Source organism: Lactuca saligna, chromosome 4, assembly GCF_052625555.1.
Source record: "Lactuca saligna cultivar CGN05327 chromosome 4, ASM5262555v1, whole genome shotgun sequence".
Lineage (NCBI taxonomy): Eukaryota > Viridiplantae > Streptophyta > Magnoliopsida > Asterales > Asteraceae > Lactuca > Lactuca saligna.
Genome location: NC_136420.1, coordinates 99639484 through 99664514, shown reverse-complemented (window position 1 = coordinate 99664514; position 25031 = coordinate 99639484). Strand labels below are relative to the sequence as shown.

Sequence of the window (25031 nt, the reverse complement as noted above, 5' to 3'; positions counted from 1 at the left end):
GTTTGTCCATTCCTCTTAAGGCTTCACCAGCCACATTCTTTGTTTTCAAGGCTTCCTTCTGAGATTCCTTGATTTGTGTGGATAGGTGTGAATGGATCGTCATGGTTAAGGATTTCACTCGGCGGTCCGGGTATTCCTTTCGACTAAGAGCATCAGCTACCACATTCTCTTTTCGTGGATGATAACGAATTTCGTATTCGTAGTCATTAACAGTTCAACCCATCGTCTTTGTCTCATGTTGAGTTCTTTTTTATTGAGAATGTGCTGAAGGCTCTTATGATCGTTGAAGATCGTGCATTTCGTGCCATAGAGATAGTGTCTCCAGATCTTTAGCACGAAAACTACTGCTCCTAGTTCAAGATCGTGTGTAGTGTAGTTGGCCTCGTGCGTCTTAAGTTGTCTCGAGGCGTAAGCGATGACCATTCCTCGTTGCATTAGCACACATCCAAGACCTTGATTTGATGCATCACAGTAGACCATGAAGTCTTCTGTTCTTTCTGGCAAGAACAATATAAGTGCGCTGCATAGTGCTTGCTTCAGTGTTTGGAATGCAACGTCTTGTTTTTTTTCCTCCCAATTGAAAGTTACACTCTTCTGGGTCGAGGTGGTAAGTAGTTTAGCAATCTTCGAGAAGTTTTGTATAAATCTTTGGTAATAGCCAGCAAGGCCCAAGAATTGTCAGATTTCCGTTGGGGTTCTTGGAGCTGACCAGTTCTTGTTTGCCTTGATTTTTTAAGGGTCCACATGTATCCCGTCTTTGCTAACCATGTGACCTAGAAAATCTACTTTCCGAATCCAAAATTCACACTTTGAGAACTTTGCGTATAACTTCTCTTTTCTTAATGTTTCCAAGATTTGTCAGAGGTGTTGACTATGTTCCTCTTTACTCTTCGAATAGATGAGTATATCATCTATGAACACGATCCCATATTTATCTAGGAATGAACGACACACTCGATTCATTAAATCCATGAACACCGCCGGTGCATTTGTTAATCCAAAGGGCATTACTACAAACTCGTAGTGACCATAACGAGTTCGAAAGGCTGTTTTGGGAACATCTCCTTCCAAGACTCGCAGCTGATGATACACGAATCTCAAATCGATCTTTGAAAAATAACTTGCTCCTTGAAGTTGGTCGAACAAGTCATCAATGCGTGGTAGGGGATATCGGTTCTTGATAGTGAGCTTGTTGAGTTCCCGGTAATCGATGTACATGCAGAAAGGTCCATCCTTCTTCTTTACGAACAGGACTGGTGCTCCCCAAGGTGAGAAGTTGGGTTTGATGAATCCTTTGTTGAGTAGTTCGTTTAATTGGCTAGATAATTCTTGCATCTCAGCTGGCGTTAGACGGTACGACGACTTAGCTACTGGGGTAGCTCCAAGAATTAAATCGATTCTGAACTCGACTTGTCGTTCAGGTGGGACTCCTGGAAGATCTTCAGGGAAGACATCGAGAAAATCACAGACTTCTGGAATGTCTTTGATGTCTTTCGTTTCTTTTTCTTTATTTACCACGTGGGCTAAGAAGGCATGGTACTCCTTACGTAGGTATCTATGGGCTTTGACGCAATAGATGATTTGTAAATTGGTACCGGGTTTGTCACCATAAATGACAAGAGTTTCGCCATTTGGCAAATTTAGGCGAACGACCCTTTCATGACAAAGTATATCAGCATGGTGTAGGCTTAACCAATCCATACCTATGATGACATCAAAGCTATTTATGGTGATCGACATTAGATCGATTTGAAATGAATGTTCGTTTAGAGTTAGTGTGCAGCCTATGTACATATTGTTTGTGCTTTCTGTTATACCATTCGCCATTTCTCTTGTGAATATCTTATTGAGTGATTGAGGGTTCTTTTTTAGTATGCGCTTGAATTTATAACTCACGAAACTCCTCTCCTCACCACAATCAAATAGTATGCATGCATAAGCGTTATTGAGGAGAAACGTACCCGTAACCACCGTGGGATCAGCTATTGCTTCGTTCTGCCCTATTTCCAGCACCCTTCCTATGCCGCCAACATTCCTTGCCTTAGGGCAGTCCCTCTTGTAGTGTCCAGCCGCACCGCACCCATAACACGCCTGACCCATGTCGTATCCAGGGACTTGGGTGATTGGTCGTGCCGGTGCCCTACAGAAATGGGCAGTGTGCCCTTTCCTGTTGTAGTTGTTGTAGTGCATCTCTTGATAATTTCTGTTGTGATGGCGATTGCATTTGCTGCATTTTGGTAGGTTCCCAACATATTGCCTTGCTGGTGTAGAGGTAATAGGAGCAACAGCGGGGGTAGTAGTGTCATGGACTGCCACTATTTGTTGTTTCTTGGAAGGTTCTTGTGAAAACTAACTCTTCCTATTGTTCCAAAATTTCTTCTTGATGTTGTTGTTGGTACTATTTTTGTTGTTGTTGCTTCCTAGGGTTTTCTTCGGGGTAGCAGTTACGAAGCCTTGGCAGACTCCATGGTCAACGAGAGCTTGTGCCAACTGTTTGGCACTATCGAAAGTGACTGGTTTGGATGCTAGTACACTTCCTTGAATTTGGGGTGAGAGTCCCCAGATGTACCTCTCGATCTTCTTGCTCTCTAGAGCAACCATTCCTGGGCAAAGGATTGCCAAATCACTAAACCTATTGGTATAGGTTGTGATGTTCGAGCCTACCATAGTAAGTTCCCAAAGTTCCTACTCCAGCTTTTGTACTTCGCCCCTTGGATAGTACTCTTGCATTAACATTTTCTTTAGATTCTCCCAGGCCATAGAATTTGCCACTACCATAGTTAATGGTTTGACATGGCCATTCCACCACGTCAGAGCTCTCTCGGAGAATGTACAAGCAGCAAACTTTACATTGCTCCCTTCCAGACATGCACAGATCTCGAAAACCGCTTCTGTTTTCTCTATCCATTGTGATAGAGCCATTATCCCTCCGGATCCATTAAAAGATATGGGCTTGCTATTAGTGAAGTCCTTGAAGGTGCAATCCCCTGAACGACCCTGGTGTTGGCTATTCGTAGAGCTATTTACTCCCCCTCCGGACCCATTATTACTCATCTGTTCCATTGTTGTTGTCACTACAGCTGTTACAATAGCTATCAAGACGGTATTATCCGTTGATGGAGGTGGTGGTGGTGGTGGTGTTACGTTGTTGCCGCGACGTGTAGATCTACGAGGCAACATTGTGCTGCTAAAGAAATAACAATGAGAGACCATAAGTCTTTGATGATCTAATTCCAAATGTAAAAGGGTTAGCTATTTTCAATTATTCATGATTTAGGCTGACTAACACAAGGGTTCAAGTTTGATTCATATTTAGAGTCTATATAATAGTAGATAAACTCATGAATTAGAGTACTATGCAAAGGATTAATACCCAAAGGAATATTTCATTATATATTAAACATATGCTTGGATTACATTCGAAGTTAGGAAAAATTGACCTTTCTAAAGGTCTCAGATTACAAGAAAGTTAAAGAAAAGTAAGACTTTTAGCCGATAACCTATTATATATCAAAATTTGGGAGTTCGGAAAGTACTACTTTCGACGCGGGTTACGCTTGGAGCTTGACTCCGCTTTCGATTACTTTGCTCCCATAAGACGCCTGTCAAAGGCAACTTGCTGCTCCCTCATCTCTCTTATCTCATAGAGAGCTGCAGTCAACTGCTCCTGGAGGGTGTTGGTGTGGAGATGAGTATTTTCCTGCAGCATGTCTAGGTGACGGATGTCAGCAGTGTTACCTTGAACCTCCACGTTGACTTCGTGAATGCGGTTCGCTTGAACTCCAGATTGGTAGGACTGGTTGGCTAGTGTGCCCACCATGACTGGGAGTGCTCGGTCGGCTGAACTTCCTCCACTGACGTCGTAGAAATCCCGACACATAGCATATGGAGGACGTAATCCTTGCTGTCGGTTCCAATAGTGAATGTGAATTCCCCATACAGGAGTTGGTCCTTGAAAGTTTCCCCTATATGCGGGAGGTTGGGTGACTGGTGGGTTGATTATTTCTGGCTTTGAGTCTGTCCCAGAGTCTTCACCTTCCTCCTCCTCCATGGGTTCCTCATCTTCTTCGGGGTCCTCCTCTACCCATCCTCCGTTGCCCTGGTTCGGGTAGTATGGATCCCTGGGTGGATGGAATCCAACCATTTCGATTATACGAGAATAGGGTTATAAGAATTGTAAAATTTTGAAACATGTGAGTCTAAATACGCAGGTTAAACTATTGCATTTACCAAATACTCCTATAGTATTTAAATTTGTATGTTTGATACTATGTCATTTTTTGTAAGTTTTGACTTGTTGCTCACTACTGTCACACCCCAAAACCAAGAACGGCGGAAACGTTCTGGGGCGGAGGACGTCATGTACAGTATCACAACAATGAAAAGTAGTAAACAAGCAACAACATCGTCCATTGCATTAATAATATAATTATTATACAAGTGTGTTCAGTCAAATTTTGATAAACACTAAAGCATAAATCAAAATGAAAGATGAGTCTTGAACGAGCTCCATCTTCCTTAATCCTTGCATCGGTACCTGTCTATGATGACCTGAGGATACAAGTAATTTTGAAAGCGAGTATCAACTTTAAAGCTGGTGAGATCATAAGTATTTTATTGTCTTAATTTGTATGTAAATACTTGTATGTATTTGAAATGTAAGTATTTGTATGTATACGAATTGTAAGTATTGAAAATGTAAATAAACTGTAAGTATGAAAATGTATATGAATTGTAAGTATGAACATGTTTGTAAAACAACTGTAAACGTTTGAAAAACCCTAGAAATCCCTATGATTCCTACTAGTAACAAAATGAGTCTTCTACCAAGACTTAACTGTTCTCATGTAGCCTTCTATCAAGACCTAACTGCTCTAAATGTAGTCTTCTACCAAGACCTAACTGTTCTGAATGTAGTCTTCTACCAAGACCTAACTGTTCTGAATGTAGTCTTCTACCAAGACCTAACTGTTCTGAATGTAGTCTTCTACCAAAACCTAACAGTAATAGTATTACCCTTTGGTACCCGGGCAAATAACAATGTTAACTGAAGATATCCGTAGATGTACATTTACCTCTGTTGCTAACAGCTGGGTATAGGAATAGTCAGTCCCCAAAAGTATACCTATAATGGTATCAACCGTTGACATCCGTGGATGTGCTTTTACCTCTGTAGCTAATAGAGATTCTAGGAATGGTCAGTCCCGCAACGTATCCTTGGGTACTAGGATATTAAATCCAATCTACCTCGTCGATTATGTGATTGAATCACAAGGTAAAGATAAGAATGAGGATTATATAACAGAATCTATACATATAAAATGTACTAGTAATTCCTGTAAGTGTACTCATGTACATGTGATCATGTGACCATATCTATGTAATAGTATGGTAAGGTACTGTAATGTTCTAGCTGTAGTGTACGTGCTCTCTATCTAGCAAGTATAGTAATGTACTGTAATGTTCTAGCTGTAGTGTACGTGCTCTCTATCTAGTAAGTATAGTAATGTACTTTAATGTTATAGCTGTAGTGTACGTGCTCTCTATATAACAAGTATAGTAATGTATTGTAATGTTCTAGCTATAATGTACGTGCTCTCTATCTAGCAAGTATAGTAATGTATTGTAATGTTCTAGAAAGTATGACTCATGAATGAACTGACTCATTGTATAGCATTGCGTTCTAGTAATAGTTCTAGTATCTTCCTAAACTACCCATATGGTAGCTTACTAGTAATATAATTGGTACGCATGAACATGGATGTATACCCTTACTACCCAAGGGCATTGGATGAACTGGAAGGGCCTTTATGACTATATATGTACATATGATATATAACTAATATTTAAATGACCTTCGTACGGATACCCGATATCCCACCAGACCACATCCAAATCGAGGAAAAGGAAATAGGGTGGATAGCCTTCCTAAGTCTTTTAAACATTTCTTATATATCTATACATATATAGGCATGCAATTGATAATATAAAAGCATAAAATAAGTTTTGTAAAACCTTTTAACATAATTATTATCTAATAAAAGATCGACTTGATGTCAGTCTATAAAACGGTTTGAAGGCATGGGTTTGATAAAACAACTTTAGTATAAGGAAACATTTGTTTGAATCACAATTGTAAATAAGGTTGAAGTAAAACATACAGAGTAAAATGTACAGTGTAACAAGGAGTTTTAAACACATAAAGTGTTTATGAAAAACATTTGAAGTAAACTGTTTGGTAAAACGGCTAATGAGTAGCCAACCATTTGAATGCTGCTTATTAATCACATGTGATTAATATAATAATTAGCATTATTCTACTTGTATCCCCCCTATAAAACATTTAAAAATAGTTAAAACATTGATTAAGGGGTATGAACTCACCTGTAGTAAGTGGATCGGAAGGAAGTGTCGGATAAGTGCTTGGTGTCAAGTGAAGACTTAGACACACACAAAGATCCTAATAACATATAAGGATATATGTATATACACAATTAGTCTTTAAACAACTAATAAACAAAGTTAAGACACTCTAGGACACGCTAAACACTTTATACAAGTGTTATAAGTCTCAAGGGTTGCATCTAACTGTTGTAGGGAAAGGCTAGTGTGTTTGGGGTTCAAGGGTAAACTCCCTTGGAGTTTACGGTTTACATGACCATTACCCAAGGAGTTTACGGCAGTAAACTCAAGGGTTTACGGTCGTAAACTCTACACTTTATGACCATTTGTTGGTTTGAAGTCTTCTAAGCTATTCCAAGCATTCCTACTTTATGATTTAGCCTTAGGAAGTGTTGTGTGGCTTCAAAACACGCCTAAATGGAGTTTACGGTCTAAGGAACATTTCTCCATGAGTTTACTACCTTAAACTCATGAGTTTACTACCTTAAACTCATGAGTTTACTAACTTAAACTCCTAAGTTTGGTATTTGGCGGTTTTCAAATCCTTAGCTCAAACATGGCACTAGTCTAGGTTAGATTCTAGCCATAAGGAACAACCATGGGCCATTTATGGGACATTTACACCACATTTGAGGTGTTTACGGTTTTGGGAGATCCCCAAACCGTAAACACATAAAAATATATGATTTTGGTGCTTTTGTGTGATACACTCATCAAGGATGGATCTAAACAAGTCCTTAAGGCATTGTGAAGCATCTAGACACCCTAAAGCACCCTAAGGCACTATATTGGGTGTTTACGGTTTTGGGAGCCTCCCAAAATCGTGAAAACCTTGTTCTTGGGACTTTTCTTTGGTATAAACATGTATAGCAAGCTTAAAATGACTCCAGGATAGAAGTACTTACATAGAGGAAACTTGAAATGAACTTTAAATCCAAGAACACTTAGTGTGTGTTCTTGGTGTTTTTGGAAACTAATAAAAACACAAAAATGGATGGATTAAAGGATGTACAATCACTAGATTAAGTGATATACTAACTTAAAAGGGCTAGAAACAGTTACTAGATTGAAGATTTTGAATAAAAACTTGGATGATACTTGAGAGGATATTTTGGAGTTTACTCTTTTGACATGTGGGGAGTAAACACAAATGACTAGCTTTTTGGGGAGTAAACTCATACATAGGTATGAGTTCACGGTTTTTGGGTGATTTTTCAACCCAAACATAAAAGTTTGGTCGGGAATTTCTAAGACGCGAGGTGTTTGCGGTTTTTAAAATTCACAACCCGAGACGACACTTTCTTTCGCCTGTTCATTTAAAAATAATATTAAAAAAATCAAATGAACTTTATATTTCTTAAAAATAAGAAATAATGACATTGACTTATGATACGAAGTGGTTGACTTTTAGGTTTGACCGAATGGAAATTTCGGGTTGTCACAACTACGACCATTCCCCGACATACATTAGTCCGATCTCGGATAAATATAGTTGATAAGACTATATTTGTCCCAAATCTGATTAAATATTCTGAGGACTAGTCGTAGTGTCCAACTTGTCTTAATACTTCTTGTATAGTTCTAACTATGAAAATGACTCGTTGTATGCATGCATTTGTGCTTTTACGACCCAAATATTTTAAGCTAAATGAAACGCAGTTTAGGTGTAAAAATGTTTTGTCAGAGAGTTTTAGTCCCATTGCATTTATAGTTTGTATATCTTATGTGGTTCGATATACTTAGTTCACTATAAACAATGCTCTGATACCAATCTGTCACACCCCCAAACCAGAACGGCGGAATCGTTTGAGGGCGGATGACTTCATGTAGTATCGTAACAATTGAATACATAACAAAGAAAGTAAAACAACCATCATATATATAATTTAAAAGTTACATTGTTGAATGATACTTGTTCAAAACAAATTACAATATGATGACAAAATGAGTTTTAAACTGATGACTTAGCGTCACTTCTCCAAAAGCCGAAGTCTACCTGTATTACTCAATCCTTGAGAAATACAAGTAGTTTTGAAAGAGTGTCAACAATTAAGTTGGTGAGTTCATAAGCGTTTATGAATAAAATTTGTAAGTTTGGTATAAATCACCGAGTTTACTTCTGAAAAATCCAATATTTTTCCATGAGTGTGTGGTAGTTTAAAAGTTCCAAAACTGTAATGCATTAGTAATTGTCATGCCTAAAATAATAGATTTATGTATGTATAAAATCACTAAGACATTTGATAACCCCGTAAATCATTGTGTTTTTAATACTTCATGTGAGTTTTATAACCATGCTATTGACCTAGGCCGCCCGTAACAACGTTCTTCAGGCGTTGGAATATTATGACGTTTGTCACCCCAGACCTGCCAGTCTAACTATAGCTAACAGTTTAGGTGCAGGATTGTCAATCCCATATAGATCTATACACAAGTATCACGCTTTCCCTACAAGAGATTATGGTATATAATACAAGACTTCAACGGCATACTTGAAAGTACGTGAAGTTGAATGTCTCACAAAACTTAGTATCAAATAGATTTACGTATGAAAAGTCCATTTGTTCTTGTATATGAAAGTATTTCCTTGATATAGTACTTATAGTATGTAAAATCTCATTATTTCCCTGTAAACTATACATCTTATAGTTTTTCCAAAAGTGTGTTTCGCTTGTATGGTAAACCCTAGTGTAGTGTCGACTTTGTACGTAAAGTATAACATTTGTAATGACATCATCGAACATTTATACTCAAAATATAAATAAAGTGTTTGATATTTATATAACAACATGTTTCATTTCAAAAAGTATAAATCACATATGATTGATTATAACAAAAAGTATAGCAAAAGATTTATTTTATTCACACGAGGATAATCGTGTGTTTACTTATATCCCCCCCCCCCCCCTAAAAGTGTATAAAAGCATTTACAAAGCATTTGAAAACGTAGTTATAGGGGTATGAACTCACTTGATGGATTGAAGAAGGTGGGAGGAAAACCGAGCAGAACTTCGACAGGAGAAAATGGATTTCTCGGGATTCTTGGGAATCTCAGGTGTGTAAAACCTTCCTTCAGGACTTGGATGTAAAGACCGGGGCTTCGGGGGTTAAAACGTAGAGCTTTGGCACGAGAGAGAAGAGAATTGAGCACCTAAACCCTAAACCATCGATTTTTATTTATAGGGGTGGAATCTGAGGGTTCACGTCGTGAGCATGGGTGGCTCACGTCGTGAGCTCGACCTGCCTCCTCTCGTAGACTTGACAACTCGTTGATAGGCTCTAGAACCCATTTGTCACAGGTTCATGTCGTGAGTATGGGTGACTCACGTCGTGAGTTGCCTAACAGCCTCGAGTTTTGTGTCCCGAACTTGTAAAATCCGTAACGTCCGCGTATGAGCTCCATTTTCGACGTTCTAGTTAAGTTCATTTCTAATTAATGTCAAACCTTTTAGAAATTTTATATCATACGGACAATAGTAGAGTACATTTTCTCCTGCGAATCTTTTGCTGAACGCGTAGCAGTAGTTATTGTCCATTCTTGCAAAATCAATGTTAACTAGCCTCTGATTAGTACAGTCAGTGTATCGTATGTGGTACCTTGTGAAGATTCCTTGGAAGTGCACATCAATAACGATGTACATAGCCATGGTAGAAACCAAGAAAATAGACGAAGGAGCTCCCTATAGTAGACGGGGAGAGGACGAAAATGTTGTTGGTATGTCATTAAAAACCCTAAATAGACACAGTCAACATGTACACATAGACATTTTAAATGAGGTTAGGGCATCCACAATGCATTGAACTCCATGGAGTTTAATGGATTACCACATTATCTTTCTACATTCCATACAAATTTATCAGGTTTTCTTACAGTATATCCATATCTATAAAGTTCAATAGAATGTTACAAAATGTAACTTATAGTAAATATTTAAGAATTAAAAACTTTCATTTTTCCCATTGAAGAGTTCAATGATCATTGAACTTCAAATTCATTGAATGTCAATGTTGCATCTTACAATGATAGAGTTTCATCCACATATACTTGTCCCCTCATTCAATTCTCAGATTCAACTAAGGTGATCCAGAAGTTACCGATTGACCCCTTCATTTCTTTGAAAAAAACTGAATGGACCCAATAAAAACAAGTTTCTTCTCTTAAAATACACGAAAATAACATAAAAGACTGAAATGACAAATGTAAAATAGATTGTAGGTTACAATGTTATTTTTCTCTTTATTTTTTAAGTAATAATAAAAAATAATAAACAAGACATGATTTGTATATAAAAAAAAGCTTTTGCGTTTATATTATATTGATCAATGTATATGTACATATCCGGAAAAGAATCATGGTGGATGGTGGCCTTCCTCTGTACCCTCAAGTATAAAAAAAAAAAAATCACAAAATCAATCCACCGAAAAAAACCCAATTTCACTGCTGCTTTTGGGGGATTTGTATGAACAGCGAATCGAAGAGATGAAGGAGAACAACAACAGCAACAACAATGATGGATTTGTAAGGGCCGATCAGATTGATCTCAAAAGCTTAGATGAACAGCTTGAACGGCATCTCAGTAAAGTATGGACTATGGAGAAGAACAAAAACAGGCAGCCGGACTTTGAAGACTCCGCCGCTGCCACCGCTGCTCCCGTCAGACCATTGTCTAAGTCCACCGCAACTAATAGGATTGAGAGGCAGGAGTGGGAGATCGATCCTTCTAAGCTCATCATCAAAAGTATTCTTGCTCGTGGTACATTTGGCACCGTTCATCGTGGGGTCTACGACGGCATGGATGTCGCTGGTCTGTCTTTTTCTCGATACCCAATTTAATTAATTCATTACTTTCACTCATTTCCCCTATTTCTCGGCATCTATACAGTAATTTATTCATTTCCTTTCCGGATTTTACTTCAAATTCTTAGCTTTATGATCCACATTTGCAAAATTTTGGGATTAAAATGTTCTAAAACAACATCGATTTGAATAATGAATTATTCCGACCTTTACTTGATATCATTAATGAATAACAATAGTTTCTATGGTTATGAGTTTGACAATAGACATACTAATGGGTTTTAATGTCAACGATGGCGATTGAGAGTAACAATGGTGGGAGGTTACGGATGCCGGTGGTGGCTAAATGGGTGTGTAATTGTAAAAAGTAAAAATGATCAACATGAAATCCGTGACCTACACGGAGAAGGTTTGACTTTTTGCAGGTGATTCCAGTAACCATGACTGACGATGCTGTTGCACCTCCAACTTTCATGTGATTCATGAAATTAGGGTTACAATTTAGGATGTCAATTTGGGTTTATGACTCCAATTCTTTACAACCAACACAAATTTAAGAATTTTAAATTCCGGGTTCCCTTTTTTTGATGGAATATAATCATTTACAGTCTACTATTTCACAAATTTATATGAATGATGTTTGATCTTTATAGTGAAACTGCTGGATTGGGGTGAAGAGGGCCATAGATCAGAAGCAGAAATACAATCTTTAAGGGCAGCTTTTACACAAGAAGTGGTGGTGTGGCATAAACTTGATCATCCAAATGTGACTAAGGTCTACAAACTTTCATCTTTAACATAATCATACAATAGGGACATTGATGTTCTTTATAAGATCATAATTTGTTTTTTTTTTTTTTTAATGCAGTTCATAGGGGCAACAATGGGTTCATCAGAGCTACAAGTACAAACCGAAAATGGTCAAATTGGAATGCCAAGCAACATCTGTTGTGTTGTGGTGGAGTATCTCCCTGGTGGTGCTTTAAAATCTTACCTCATCAAGAATCGAAGAAAGAAACTTGCTTTTAAAGTAGTTGTCCAAATGGCACTTGATCTTGCAAGAGGGTATGTATTATCTATTACGAAATCTAAATTTATAACAAATTTCAACACGAAAACATCCCATTTGTAGCGTATCAACACGGGTCCAAGTTCGCTTTGACCTAAAAAGGTTAAAATTTTATTTTATATACTTAAAAAGGCGCGTATTTGTCAAAATTGTAATAGGTTAAGTTACCTACACTCTCAAAAGATTGTACATAGAGATGTGAAGACTGAAAATATGCTTTTGGACAAATCAAGAACTGTTAAAATTGCTGATTTTGGGGTTGCACGCGTTGAAGCTTCAAATCCAAATGATATGACTGGTGAAACGGGGACACTTGGCTATATGGCCCCTGAGGTATATCTATATCTATATCTGTATCTATATATATATTCTTTTTTCTTTTTTCATGATGAAAAACAAAAACCCGTATTGTCATATAATCTTATGTTGTGTTTTTGTGATTTTTTTTTTTTTACAAATTGTAGGTACTTAATGGCAACCCGTATAATAGGAAATGCGACGTGTATAGTTTTGGTATTTGTTTGTGGGAAATATATTGCTGTGATATGCCATATCCTGACCTTAGTTTCTCTGAAGTAACTTCTGCTGTTGTTCGACAGGTAAAATATATAAAGATTGAGAAAATAACATATTTTAAAGATATTTTCCGTTTAGATTTTAGGTCAAATTACAAAAGCTAGTTATATTTTGGGCGATTTTCCTCAATAAAGCCATAAAAGTTTCAGATCTTCTTTTTTCAGTTTAACCATTTTGACCTGATATAACAGGTCAAAATGGTTAATTTGGAATATTGTCGGATATAACATTTTATGAGGTCAAAATGATTAATTTGGAAAAATGTTTAAAACTTTTATGGTTCGATTGGAAAAAAAAAAAATATGATAGTGGTTTACTTAAACCACGAAACTGCCCAAAATATAATAGTTTTTTTTTGGAAATTCACAAAAAACGACCACTATTTGATTTGACATTGAACACATTTAACCTCTTTTTTCACTACTCACAAAATAACTACAAGTTCGCAACCTGTTGTGAAATTGCTCTAACCTTAAAAAGCTTAATTAAAAAAAAAAAAAAAAAAAAATCATATTCGATAAGTGTAAGAACAATTTCAAATTATTTTTTGTGGTCGAGCAATTCCGAAATATTTGGAATCTCGAGTTCTTTTGATTGTAGATGTTTTTTTGGTGTGATAAAGAAAAGATATTGTTGGTCTAAATTTGGTAAAACATTTAAAAAAAAAAAAAAATGCAGAATCTAAGACCAGATATGCCAAGATGTTGTCCAAGTTCTTTAGCGAATGTGATGAAAAAATGTTGGGATGCAAACCCTGACAAGCGTCCTGAAATGGATGAAGTAGTTGCTTTATTGGAAGCCATCGATACATCAAAAGGTGGAGGCATGATCCCAGGCGATCAACCTCAGGGTTGTTTATGTTTCCGCAACTCCCGTGGCCCTTAACCCATCAACTCTCTCTATCATATGTACAACTCAACACATCAAATATTTGAATTCAATGTCTAAAGATCCGACCCGGTTTTTAAAAGTTGGAAAACTACATAACATAATATAACAGATTCCCTTCCCAAAAATGAACGGGGGAATATGCTAGATTGTGTTGTCGTTGAAATATTATGTAAAGCTTTATTTTTTTTTTTATTATTTTTTTTTTTTTTTATATATCGTGCTACTTTATGTTTATGTTATGGTTTTCTATGTAGAATTTATATTGGGTATATCGTGCTATTATTCTATTAAGAATAGATCAAATGCGTATGAAAAAGAAAAACATTATTTAAATGTGGACAAGACGAAAGTTCATCATCTTTTTAGGTCATTAACGCTTCCACATAATATCTCTTTAATGTCACGCAATTCATTTTTACTGCAAGCCTATGATTACGGGTGATATTATCTTACAATTTTATTGGTGGAATGCAAGAAAAATAACATGGTTAATTAAATGTGGATAAAAATCAAAGTTATCTTATCTTATTATGAAGACAAAATTGCAAAAATGATCCCTGTGGTATGCAATTTTTTAGGTTTTAGTTCAAATCCCGAGTTTTTTTGGATCTATGATCATTTTAAAGTGGTTTGTATGTGCTTTTGGTCCTTGGACTTAAACTCCCGTCAAATAGGATCTGTTAAGCCCTTTACGTGCTTCACACATGAGGGTAATTTCATCATTTCATATGTAAGGGATCATTTTTCCATAAACCGTTTTTTGGTTTAATTGACCTTAAATATCCTTACTGCCTGCGCTCTTCTTCCCCAACGTTCCCCAACGTCTCTTTTTTCTACCCTTCTTCTTCTTGAGCTCTGCAACAACGACAATGGTTTTATAAGCCAAAAATAGGCTTCCTTTCGGGGCCGATTGAGCGTGGGTTCTTATCGGGTCCTCTAAAAAAGGGTAGTCACGAGCAGTTGTAAAGAAGCTATTCTCAGGGAGGGTTTGCCTATAAACGTAGATCAAGAAAAAGGTCGATGATTTGTGTCATCCAGAGAGCGATTTCAAAGACGTTTGTAACCCGTGGGCAAAACTCGATTGTTGCCTCGATTAATAAAAATGTGGGTTCTCTAAAGGTTCCAGATTGGATTGTTGGGGCTTCGGAGAAAAACAATGAATTGATTATTAGTAGTGTTAATTTGAGCAGTGAAGGTAGTTTTCTTGACGATTACGAGTTCATAAATCAGAGCCAGAATCTTCAATGGACGCAACGGAAAGTTGGGGAAGATCGAGTACACGTCGTCGTTACGGAGGAACACGGGTGGGTTTTGTTGGGATTTATGATGCATTTAATTGTCCTGATGCACCTGATTATCTGTTATCAAATCTGTATCTAACTGTTCATAACGAATTGAAAGGTTTGTTGTGGGACGATGAACTTGATTCCACGAATGTAACTCCTTCAAGGCAACAACCATTAGATGATACCAAATCCCAGGTTGAAAATCAACCTCAACAAAATAACAATCAAAGATATGTCGATCAACAAGAGAGTTACCCTAATGCAACCGATGATTTTGAGAAAAAAAGAAACAAGAGTTCAAAAATAAGGAGCCAAGGGGCTTCAAAGAAATGGGAAGATAACCACCGAAGATGGAAGTGTGAATTCGACAGAGAGAGATTAGAATTGGATTGAAGATTAAAAAACCAATTGAATTCCAATGGGTCAGATTCAATTAACCATTTAGATGTTCTGAAAGCTCTATCTCGGGGATTAAAGAACACAAGAGACGCATATTTTCATATTGCAGACCAAATGCTCGCCGAAATTCCTGAACTAGCTCTAATGGTTTCATGTCTTCTGGTTATGTTAATGAAAGAAGAAGATGTTTACGTGATGAATGTAGGAAATAGCAGAGCAGTTTTAGCTCAAAAACCAGAGCCATATCTCTGGAGACAAGATCTAGAGAGAACTAAAGAGGAAACATTGTATGATCTTGAGGTCGATGCCGATTTAGCAACTACAAATCCAACCCTAAACGCCTGCCAGCTCACAATGGATCATAGTACCTCCATTGAAGAGGTAAATACTAAAACCATTTTTTCAAATCAATGGTTCTATAAACCGTTGTTGTTGTAGCAGAGCTCAAGAAGAAAAAATGTAGAAAAAAGAGACGTTGGGGAACGTTGGAAAAGAAGAGCGCAGGCAGTGGGGATATTTAAGGTCAAGTAAGCCAAAAAAACGGTTTAGGCAAAAATGGTCCCTTACATATGAAATGAAGAATTTACCCTCATTTGTGAGGCACATGAGGGGACTCAACAGATCCTATTTAACGGGAGTTAAGTCTAGGGACCAAAAACACATACAAACTACTCCAAAAGGACCATGGATCTATAAAACTCAGGGTTTGGACTAAAATCCAAAAAAATTTGCATACCACAGGGACCATTTTTGCAATTTTGTCTATTATGAATGAGTCAAAACAATTTTATTGGTGGAATGCATGAAAAAAAAAACATGGTTAATTAAATATGTGGATAAAAACCAAAGTTATCTGTTTAACGTCGTTAATGCATGTATAATGAGGCATTTAACTTCAATAACAATATTATAACTGTTAGGATTTCGTTTTTCAAAAGCAAGATATTAGGATTTTGATAAGACTTGTGTTTCAAAGGTCTACCAACACTTTTAGTACCTTTACCAGTTTGCTCCTTTATGCTTTTCCTAATAATAAGCGCATTTCCAAGGAAACGACATGTGGTATTAGTAATAGTGATGCTAGACACCACACATTTCCTACCAATCAACATCAATGTGAGATGTGATACTCTAAACAAATATAACCAGTTTCGTGTGGGAGTTTTCTAATTAACGTCACGATTGTTTTGTGCCAAATGTAAAGCAGACAATAATTAGAAAAAAAAAACTGTTAAACGAATCAACATGAAAACCTTGAACAAAAATGGCCTCTAATTTCGTTGTGGTTTAAGCAAGCGTCCCCACGGAGAAATAAAGCAAAAGTCTGAAAAAAGAAGTGACTCTAAATCACAGTACGCTTTCCTTCTTTTGTGGCCAAAATTTGATTTTGTTTTCTTTTTTGCCCTGTCGCTAGATTTGGTCCATGGACTTTGTATTTAGTCACATTTAACCAACAATCTCCACCTTACATAACCTTTATTTTTAGTACAAAATGCAATCATGAAAGCGTATAAAGTGTATAACTTCTAACCGAACTTCAAACCGATAGAGGTGAGCATTGATCAGTTTGAACCTAAGGACATCCACAATACATTAAATTTATTAAAGTTTAATGGATTGAAATATCATCATTTTACTTACTATACAACTTTATATTAATTTTCTTACTATACATTGAACTCAATAGAGTTCAATGGAATATATATTTAATAGTTAAAATGTTTCATTTTCCCATTAAATAATTCAATCAATATCTATTGAATGCCAACATGACATTCAATAATGGTAGAGTTTAAATCCATTGAATGACAATTAGACATGTCACCTCATTCAACTTTTCTATTAAACTATGCATTGTAGATGCTCTAAAACCCAACCAAAACCAATAATATTAGGTTTCAAATACTTAAAACGAAACCTAAATTTTTGAGAATTGAAACATAGTGTTGCCTTTATATAAGACATGAAGAGGCGGCATATATTTAAAACCAAACTTAACTTGGTGAGAATTGAGAACATGGTGTTGCCTTATTTAAAACATGTGGAGGCTGTATTTTTCATGTGAGATCCGATGTGGGACAAGTTGGAGAATTAAAAGAAACAATTTACCAAGATATGAGATAAGTGGTTGTTAAACCAAGATAAAACCCTCCACATCAAAGACATGTGATTTATGTGACCAATATCTTAAACATTTTTCTAACTTAGACAACACAGATAAAATAGGTATGCATTATATATATATTTTTTATATAATTTCATAATTCGGTTCGATTATGTTTTTTTTTTCATGTTCTGATATTTACAAAACCAAACCCAACTCGGGTTTTTGAAAAATCCAAACCCAAATCGTCGGTTTCTAATTTGGTTTCAGTTTTTAGGTTCCGATTTTGTCGTTTTTTTTGGTTTTCAGGTTCAGTTTTGTTCACACATTCTTTGGACAACCAACTCTTATCCACTATAAGTTTTTGAGTTGTTTAAGCCCTTTTTACCAAAGCCAAACACCTAGAAGTTTACCCTACTTATGTTTGACCTTTACCGAAAAATTCGCCAGACCAAACACGACTATCCTGACCTTGTACAAATCTGTGTACATAACATTAGTGAATGCTACAAACCATACACAAACCCACGATGCCGACTCATACGATCCTCAATTTGATAAACAAAATAGTCTCATTGGTTGATCCTTCACTACTACACAGGGCCGACTCTATGCGTAGATGAAAAAAGTTAGAGCTTAGGGCCCCCACTTCTAGAGGGCCCCACTTAACCCATATTAGTCGAATCGTTGTTTCGTTGTGCACATGCCTCAAAAGATCGAGTCATCAGTTTTTCTTCTACAAGCCACAATCACACTTCTCATATTCTTCTTCTCAGGAGCGGCAAAAATCAGACTGTGATTAACGATTCTGAACCCTGAAATACATATATTATCTTCTATTATTATTCTTTCTTCTCCATTCTTGGCTTTTCCTATTCTCCATAACTCATAACTCCACTCCATCAGTCCATTGTTCAAAGATTTATGATGATTAAAGGTTGTCACTCAAAACGGTATGTGCAATATTTTCACTTTTCACTTTTATTTTTCCATTATCTATTATCTGAATCTTATAATCTGATTATTTAATTAGGGTGTGTCAATGTGTTGCTGACATTGTTTCTGGAATTGGCATACTTATAATATGAGATATCACATATGATTATCTAATTAGGGTTAATAGTTATTAGTTAAAGATTATTAGGGTTAATACTTTTCGGTTTTTATTTTTTCTATTATCTGATTTTTGATTCTATTCTTCATTGGTTACAAAGATTACCAAATATATGAATTAGGTTGGAACAAATTAATTTTAGAATTTGAGCTTTCCATTATCTTGTATGGTTCTATTATCAAATATCAAGGCAACATGTATAATCCAAAATTCCTAATCGGTTAATCCATATCTTCTATAATTATAGTAGTTGTCTTGGTGATTGTTTATTGTTATTATTAATCAAAAAATTAATAATCATGTCAAAAAGAAAATATGAATCAAGGGATTTAAAAAAGGAAAAGAAAAATGCAACAAAAGCTTTTATAGAATCACACAAGTGTCGTTTTTAAAATGTTTAATGTTGATAACATTAAGTTTAGTAAATGTCAAAGAGCCCCAACTTTTTTGTTCCCTTAAAGTCTCCAAACTGACTGAGCCGATCCTGCTACTACAAAATAAAACTAAGACAAGTACACAACACTTAAAAAAATTTAAATCTGTTATTTTTTATTCTAAACCAAAGCTTTCAAAAATAAATGTTGCACTAAAATTAACATCTTATCCAACATTTTTGTAAAGTGCTGAGTTTTTTAATTTAAAACACCAACATTTCAAAAAAATTTACATTTATTAGAGTAAGGGGGTGTTTGGTTTGTCTTTTGAAAGGGCAAAAGTTCTTTTTGAAAAGATAAATGATAAAAGATGTTTGGTAAATATATTTTAAAAGTGACTTTTGGATTTGAGATAGAAGGAAAAATGATTTTTTGGAAAAGTTAGAAAAACCTGATTTTTTGTAACTTTTCCAAAAAGTTCTTTTGCCTCTCAAAAAGACAAGCCAAACACCCCTAAATAACAAACATTTATTTTAAAATGTGGTATTTTCAGTAAAAATTCCAACACTTAATTTAAAGTGTTGTTTTCAAACAAATTTTCCAACACTTATTTCGAATGTTGTTTTCAAACAAAATCAACTTTAATAGAACATATTTGAATTTTTCTTAATATTCATTGTAATTGACAAAATTTTCTTATTTAAATAACGACTACATATAATTTTTATACATACATATGATTTTTTATATAATTATACTTTTATATAAAAATTTATAATTCGAATTACTATATAAATTTTAATTTAAAATTACAAATAAACTACATGTTTATGTTATTTACTGTAAGTCTTAAACTAATTCATTTTATACATACATATGATTTTTTATATAATTATACTTTCATATAAAAATTAATAATTCGAATTACTATATAAATTTTAATTTTAAAATGACAAATAAACTACATGTTTATGTTGTTTAGTGTAATTCTTAAACTAATTCATATTATGATAATTAACAATAAAGTTATAATTTTAAGATAGAATAGTTATAATTTTGTTAAAAAACATTAATATGGTATAATTTAAATTTAATTTTAGTTAAATCTAATTAAAACTTTTCAGTGTCTCTGCACCACTTTAGTTTCCCATTAATTAAAAACTCTTTAACTTTCCTCCTAAATTTTCACCACATTAGTTGTCATTTATGAAATTGTTTCCACTATAATGAATTCAACTTTGCATTTTAGGATTTGGGTTCATTAGAAATTCACTAGAAAAACAACATACTACTAGAAAAGAAATCCAAAAAACCCTTTAATGAAAGTCGAATTCCACAACAAATATATATATATATATATATATATATATATATATATATATATATATATATATAGAGAGAGAGAGAGAGAGAGAGAGCGAGAGAGAGAGAGAGAGAGAAGTATGTTCAATTGAGAATAAATTTTGGATTTGAGAACATTTGAGAACAAAATTAAAACACGTGTAGGTTTTAATTAAAAGAGGGGCCTAGTCCATCTGCTTTACTTATTCATGCAAAAAACCAATGACACCTACCTCCGATCTTGCCTTTCACCCAACACCGCATCCTCCCGTATATCGCATCGGCACCATCAATCACTACCAGAGATAACCACTATTGGGAAGACATTTTCTACAGGTGGTTGTATCATGGAGTACTGGAACCATGTTGCTTCATTTCACCCTTGCAAGTGTTGTATGTGTTGCAGTTCATCATAAGACGTAATTAGATAGGTAATAATCTGAATTCGATGCCTGCTCAATCTAGTTTGAAATTCACATGAATATTCATTAAGATGTCATAATTTCATATATATTTCCATTTCATCTCACTGTATAAAATGATGACAGAAAATCAATTGTTAGGGCATCTATAACATTTTAAAATTTTCACAAAATTTTCTTTAGTCTTTAATTATTAGTGGAACAAAATGAGAATTGGCGGTGACGAAGTTGGTGCAATGGTAGAATTAAATGATATAGTGACACAAGTACTCATTTTTGAAAGTTGATTTACATTGCCTATCATGTGTTCGATGAAAGTCCTCTAAGAATATATAGATATTTCAAGGTAGTTAGGTGTTATTATGTCTATGTATAATTTAATCCTAAAAGTCTGTTTATGTATTTCATCTTTGTAGCCATTTTTATGAACCACCAAACTATCCTTTATATTAAAAAAATGTTTTTGTGTTCATAATACTAATAAATGGATGGAATATAAGTATCTACATATGTTTTTGTCTTTAGTTTTTGTCTTTAAGTTGGAGTTTGAATTAGAAGTTGAACATTTATTAGAAGTTGTAGAATTTTATTATGAACTTGCTTGTTCTATTTGAAAAAGTCCATTATGTTTTCCTGCTGTTGATGTATTATGAACTTGCTTGTTCATTTGCTTGTTTTTGGGATGAATTATGCATACAGTTGGATTGGATTGTTTTTATTGAAAATATTAAGCTCTAGGGGTTGGATTGGAGTCTATTAGAGAATTGATGATCACTGTAGGATTTCATGCACACAAGGTGTTTGTCGTATTTTCTGAAAGAACCTAATAAGTATGAACGTGACATTCTATTTGAAAATCATTAATTTTAAACCCTCATTAAGCCAAGCATTAAGGCCCTGAGGTTAAATTGAATTTTAAATCTTTATAACATAATAAGTAACCAAGAATCATGTTAAAAGTGATAAACTTAAGGCTTAACCATTAATTCCTTAATAGAATACCAAAAGTGATTTAGAAGCTATTATGATCAATTTTCCCAAATCTGTCCTCCAACTTCTAAAATCTGTGAAAGTCAATACGAACATCTAAAAATCACGAGACTTAGTTTTTTGGAAATCTTAGTGTGTCTACTTTCTTCGAAATTTGAATCACATTTCGAAATTCCAACTCCTTGAGGGGTAAATTTGGCAATCTTCTCAGGCTAGTCCATGATGTCACATATTTCATGAATCGTTTTCAAAAAAATCATAATAAATTCATCAGAACTCCAAATGCCAAAATTTCAAATCTTATAGTTTGATATGTATGTATAGTTTCAAATAGATAAAGGGACTGATGTAATTCTTAGTAGACTGATACAGTTTATTCCAAAAGTGTTGAGTGGTCCAAAAAGTGACAACTAAAAGTTACCAACTTGTAAATTTAATAAAAAATAAACCAAAAATCATTAGAACAAGATATTTATATTTATGAAAAGATAAAAGGGGAAACTATACCAATATAATTTTATCAAAATTTAATAATGGGTTGAAAGGTAAGAAAACATATCCAAAACAGAGGACTACAATCAAAGAGAAAATAAGGAAATATGTACATATGTTTTATAAGATTAATACAACAAACACAAGCTAAATAATGTTATAGTTTTTGTGTAGGTTCTCGAAAAGGAAATGATCCATCTTGCTCATGCTAGCTAATTTTCAAGCTCAAGGAGGTGAGTTATACTAACTCTCTTATTATATAGGCATTACTTGTTTTATGTTATTGTTCACGGATGCCCTAATACCATGTGATTATGTGTATCTAATCACATATGATTTATTTGGCTAAGATTCATTTTCACATTCTCGATTCAATAATTGTTTTTTTTTCCTTTAATCATATGTGATTAAATACATTTAATCAGATGTGAGTATATGTTTTTAATCACATATGATTTTATTTAGAAAAAACAAATCTTGTCTATTTAAATTATATGTGATTAGATACATACAATCACATGTAATTATATACATGATAACAAATATTGAACCAAGAACACAAAAACAAATCTTTATCTAAGTTAATCATATGTAATTAAATACATATAATCACATGTGGTTATATGAATCTAATCACATATGATTTATGTGGACATAATTCATTTTTGCTTTGTCAATTCAATAGTTGTTTTCATGTATTTTATCACATGTGATTATATGTATAATCGTATATGATTAAGTACATGAGCACAACTATTGAATCGATAAGGCAAAAATGAATCTTGTCCATATCAAATCATAAGTGATTACATACATATAATCACATGTGATTAATTACAAAAAAGAAATTATTCAGTCAAAACTGCAAACATAAATATTGTCTACATAAACCATATATGATTAAATACATATAATCACATGTGATTATATGTGTCCAATCATATATGATTTATGTGGATGAGATTCATTGTCACATTCTCGATTCAATAATTGTTCTTTTTCCATTGTACTCATATGTAACTAAATACATATAATCATATGTGATTATATGTATCTAATCATATAAGATTGATATAGACAAAAAATAATTATGTCTATATAAATCATATGTATTTAGATACATATAATCACATATGATTATATACACAAGAACAACTATTGAATCGAGAACACACAGATAAATATTATCCATATATATCATATGTGATTAAATGTATATAATCACATGTGATTATATGTACCTAATCAGATAGAATTTATGTGGAAAATATTCGTTTTCGCGTTCTTGATTCAGTTGTTAATCTTGTGTGTTTAATTACATGAGATTATATGTATCTAATCAGATATGATTTATATGGACAACATTCATTTTCACATTATCATTCAATAGTTGTTCTTATACATTTAGTCACATATGATTTCTGTACATAAGATTCATTTTTGCGTTTTTGATTAAATAAATTTTCTTTTTCCACATTAATCATATGTGATTAATACATACAATCACATATGATTAAATACATAAGAAAAATATTGAATCAAAAATTTGAAAATAAATATTATCAATATAAATCATATGTGATATGATACATATAATCACATGCGATTAAGTACATGAGTACAACTATTGAATTGAGAAAGAAATAATGAATCTTGTCTACATAAATCATATGTGATTAAGTACATATAATCACATGTGATTATATGTATTTAATCACATATGATTTATGTAGACAATATTTGTTTTTGTGTTTTTAATTCAATAGTTGGTCTTATGTATTTAATCACATACGATTAATGAGAAAAAGATTTGTTTTCACGTTCTTGATTTAATAAATCATATGTGATATATATATATATATATATATATATATATATATATATATATATATATATATATATATATATATATATAATCACTTGTAATTATATATACGAGAACAACTATTTAATCAAGAACATTAATACAAATTTATGTCCACATTAATCATATGTGATTAAATACTTATAATCACATATGATTAAAGTTGACAAAAAATAATTATTAAATTAAGAATGCAGTAATGACATATATGATTAAATATATCTAATCGCATTTGATTAAATATATCTAATCACATGTGATTATATGTATCTAATCAATGATTTATATGGACAAAAAAAGAATATTATCCATATAAACCATATGTGATTAAATACAAATAATCACATATGATTATGTACACTTAATCACAAGTGGTGGAGATGGGTTGTACTGGTGTGTAGTGATGTTTGGTGGTGGTAGCTGGTAGGTGGTGGTGATCGTGAAGGATGATAGGGGGGACATATGGGGTTGTGATTATAGTGGGTGGCAAGTGGCGGTGGCTAGTGATGGTGATGGGTGGTGGAGACAGGTGTAGGTGATAAGTAGTGGTGGTGGGTGGATGGGCGGTGGTTGGTGGTGAGGGTGGTGATGGTGTATGGCAGTTTTAGTGGGTGATAGGTAGGGTGGTGGTGGTGGGTGGTTGTGATGGGTGGTAAAGGTGGGTGGTGGTGATGGGTTGTGGTCAGTGATTTTGGTGGGTGGTAGGTGGTGGGTGCATGTGATGGTGGCGGGTGGTGGTGGTCCATGGTGATGGGTGGTGGTGGTGGGGGTGATGGAGGTGGGTGGTGAAGATAGGTGGTGGAGACGGGTGGTGGTAATGGTGAGTGATGGTGGTCGGTGGTGATGGGTGGTAGTGGTGGGGGTGGTGGAGGTGAGTGGTGATGATGGGTAGTGGAGGCGGGTAGTGGT

The 25031-nt window shown here is 34.4% G+C and overlaps 1 protein-coding gene and 1 pseudogene across 1 annotated transcript; both read left to right on the top strand.

The window, feature by feature from the left end:
• Positions 1 to 10732: 10732 nt before the first annotated feature.
• On the top strand, positions 10733 to 13928 carry LOC145042468 (serine/threonine-protein kinase 52-like). Its single transcript, XM_078990898.1, has 6 exons — positions 10733 to 11207; positions 11854 to 11975; positions 12069 to 12265; positions 12428 to 12602; positions 12734 to 12868; positions 13524 to 13928. Exons 1-6 carry the CDS (start codon positions 10883 to 10885, stop codon positions 13728 to 13730), a joined length of 1161 nt encoding a protein of 386 aa, XP_078847024.1. The 5' UTR covers positions 10733 to 10882; the 3' UTR covers positions 13731 to 13928.
• A 358-nt stretch (positions 13929 to 14286) lies between these two features.
• Positions 14287 to 16098, top strand: LOC145039975 (putative protein phosphatase 2C 23 pseudogene; annotated as a pseudogene).
• Positions 16099 to 25031: the final 8933 nt, after the last annotated feature.

Excerpts from the sequence above, each read along its gene's own strand:
- LOC145042468 (XM_078990898.1), top strand. The coding sequence starts at position 10,883 with ATGAAGGAGAACAACAACAGCAACAACAATGATGGATTTGTAAGGGCC. Across the intron at positions 11,208-11,853 it reads CGACGGCATGGATGTCGCTG|TGAAACTGCTGGATTGGGGT; the intron begins GTCTGTCTTTTT and ends TGATCTTTATAG. Across the intron at positions 12,869-13,523 it reads CTTCTGCTGTTGTTCGACAG|AATCTAAGACCAGATATGCC; the intron begins GTAAAATATATA and ends AAAAAAATGCAG.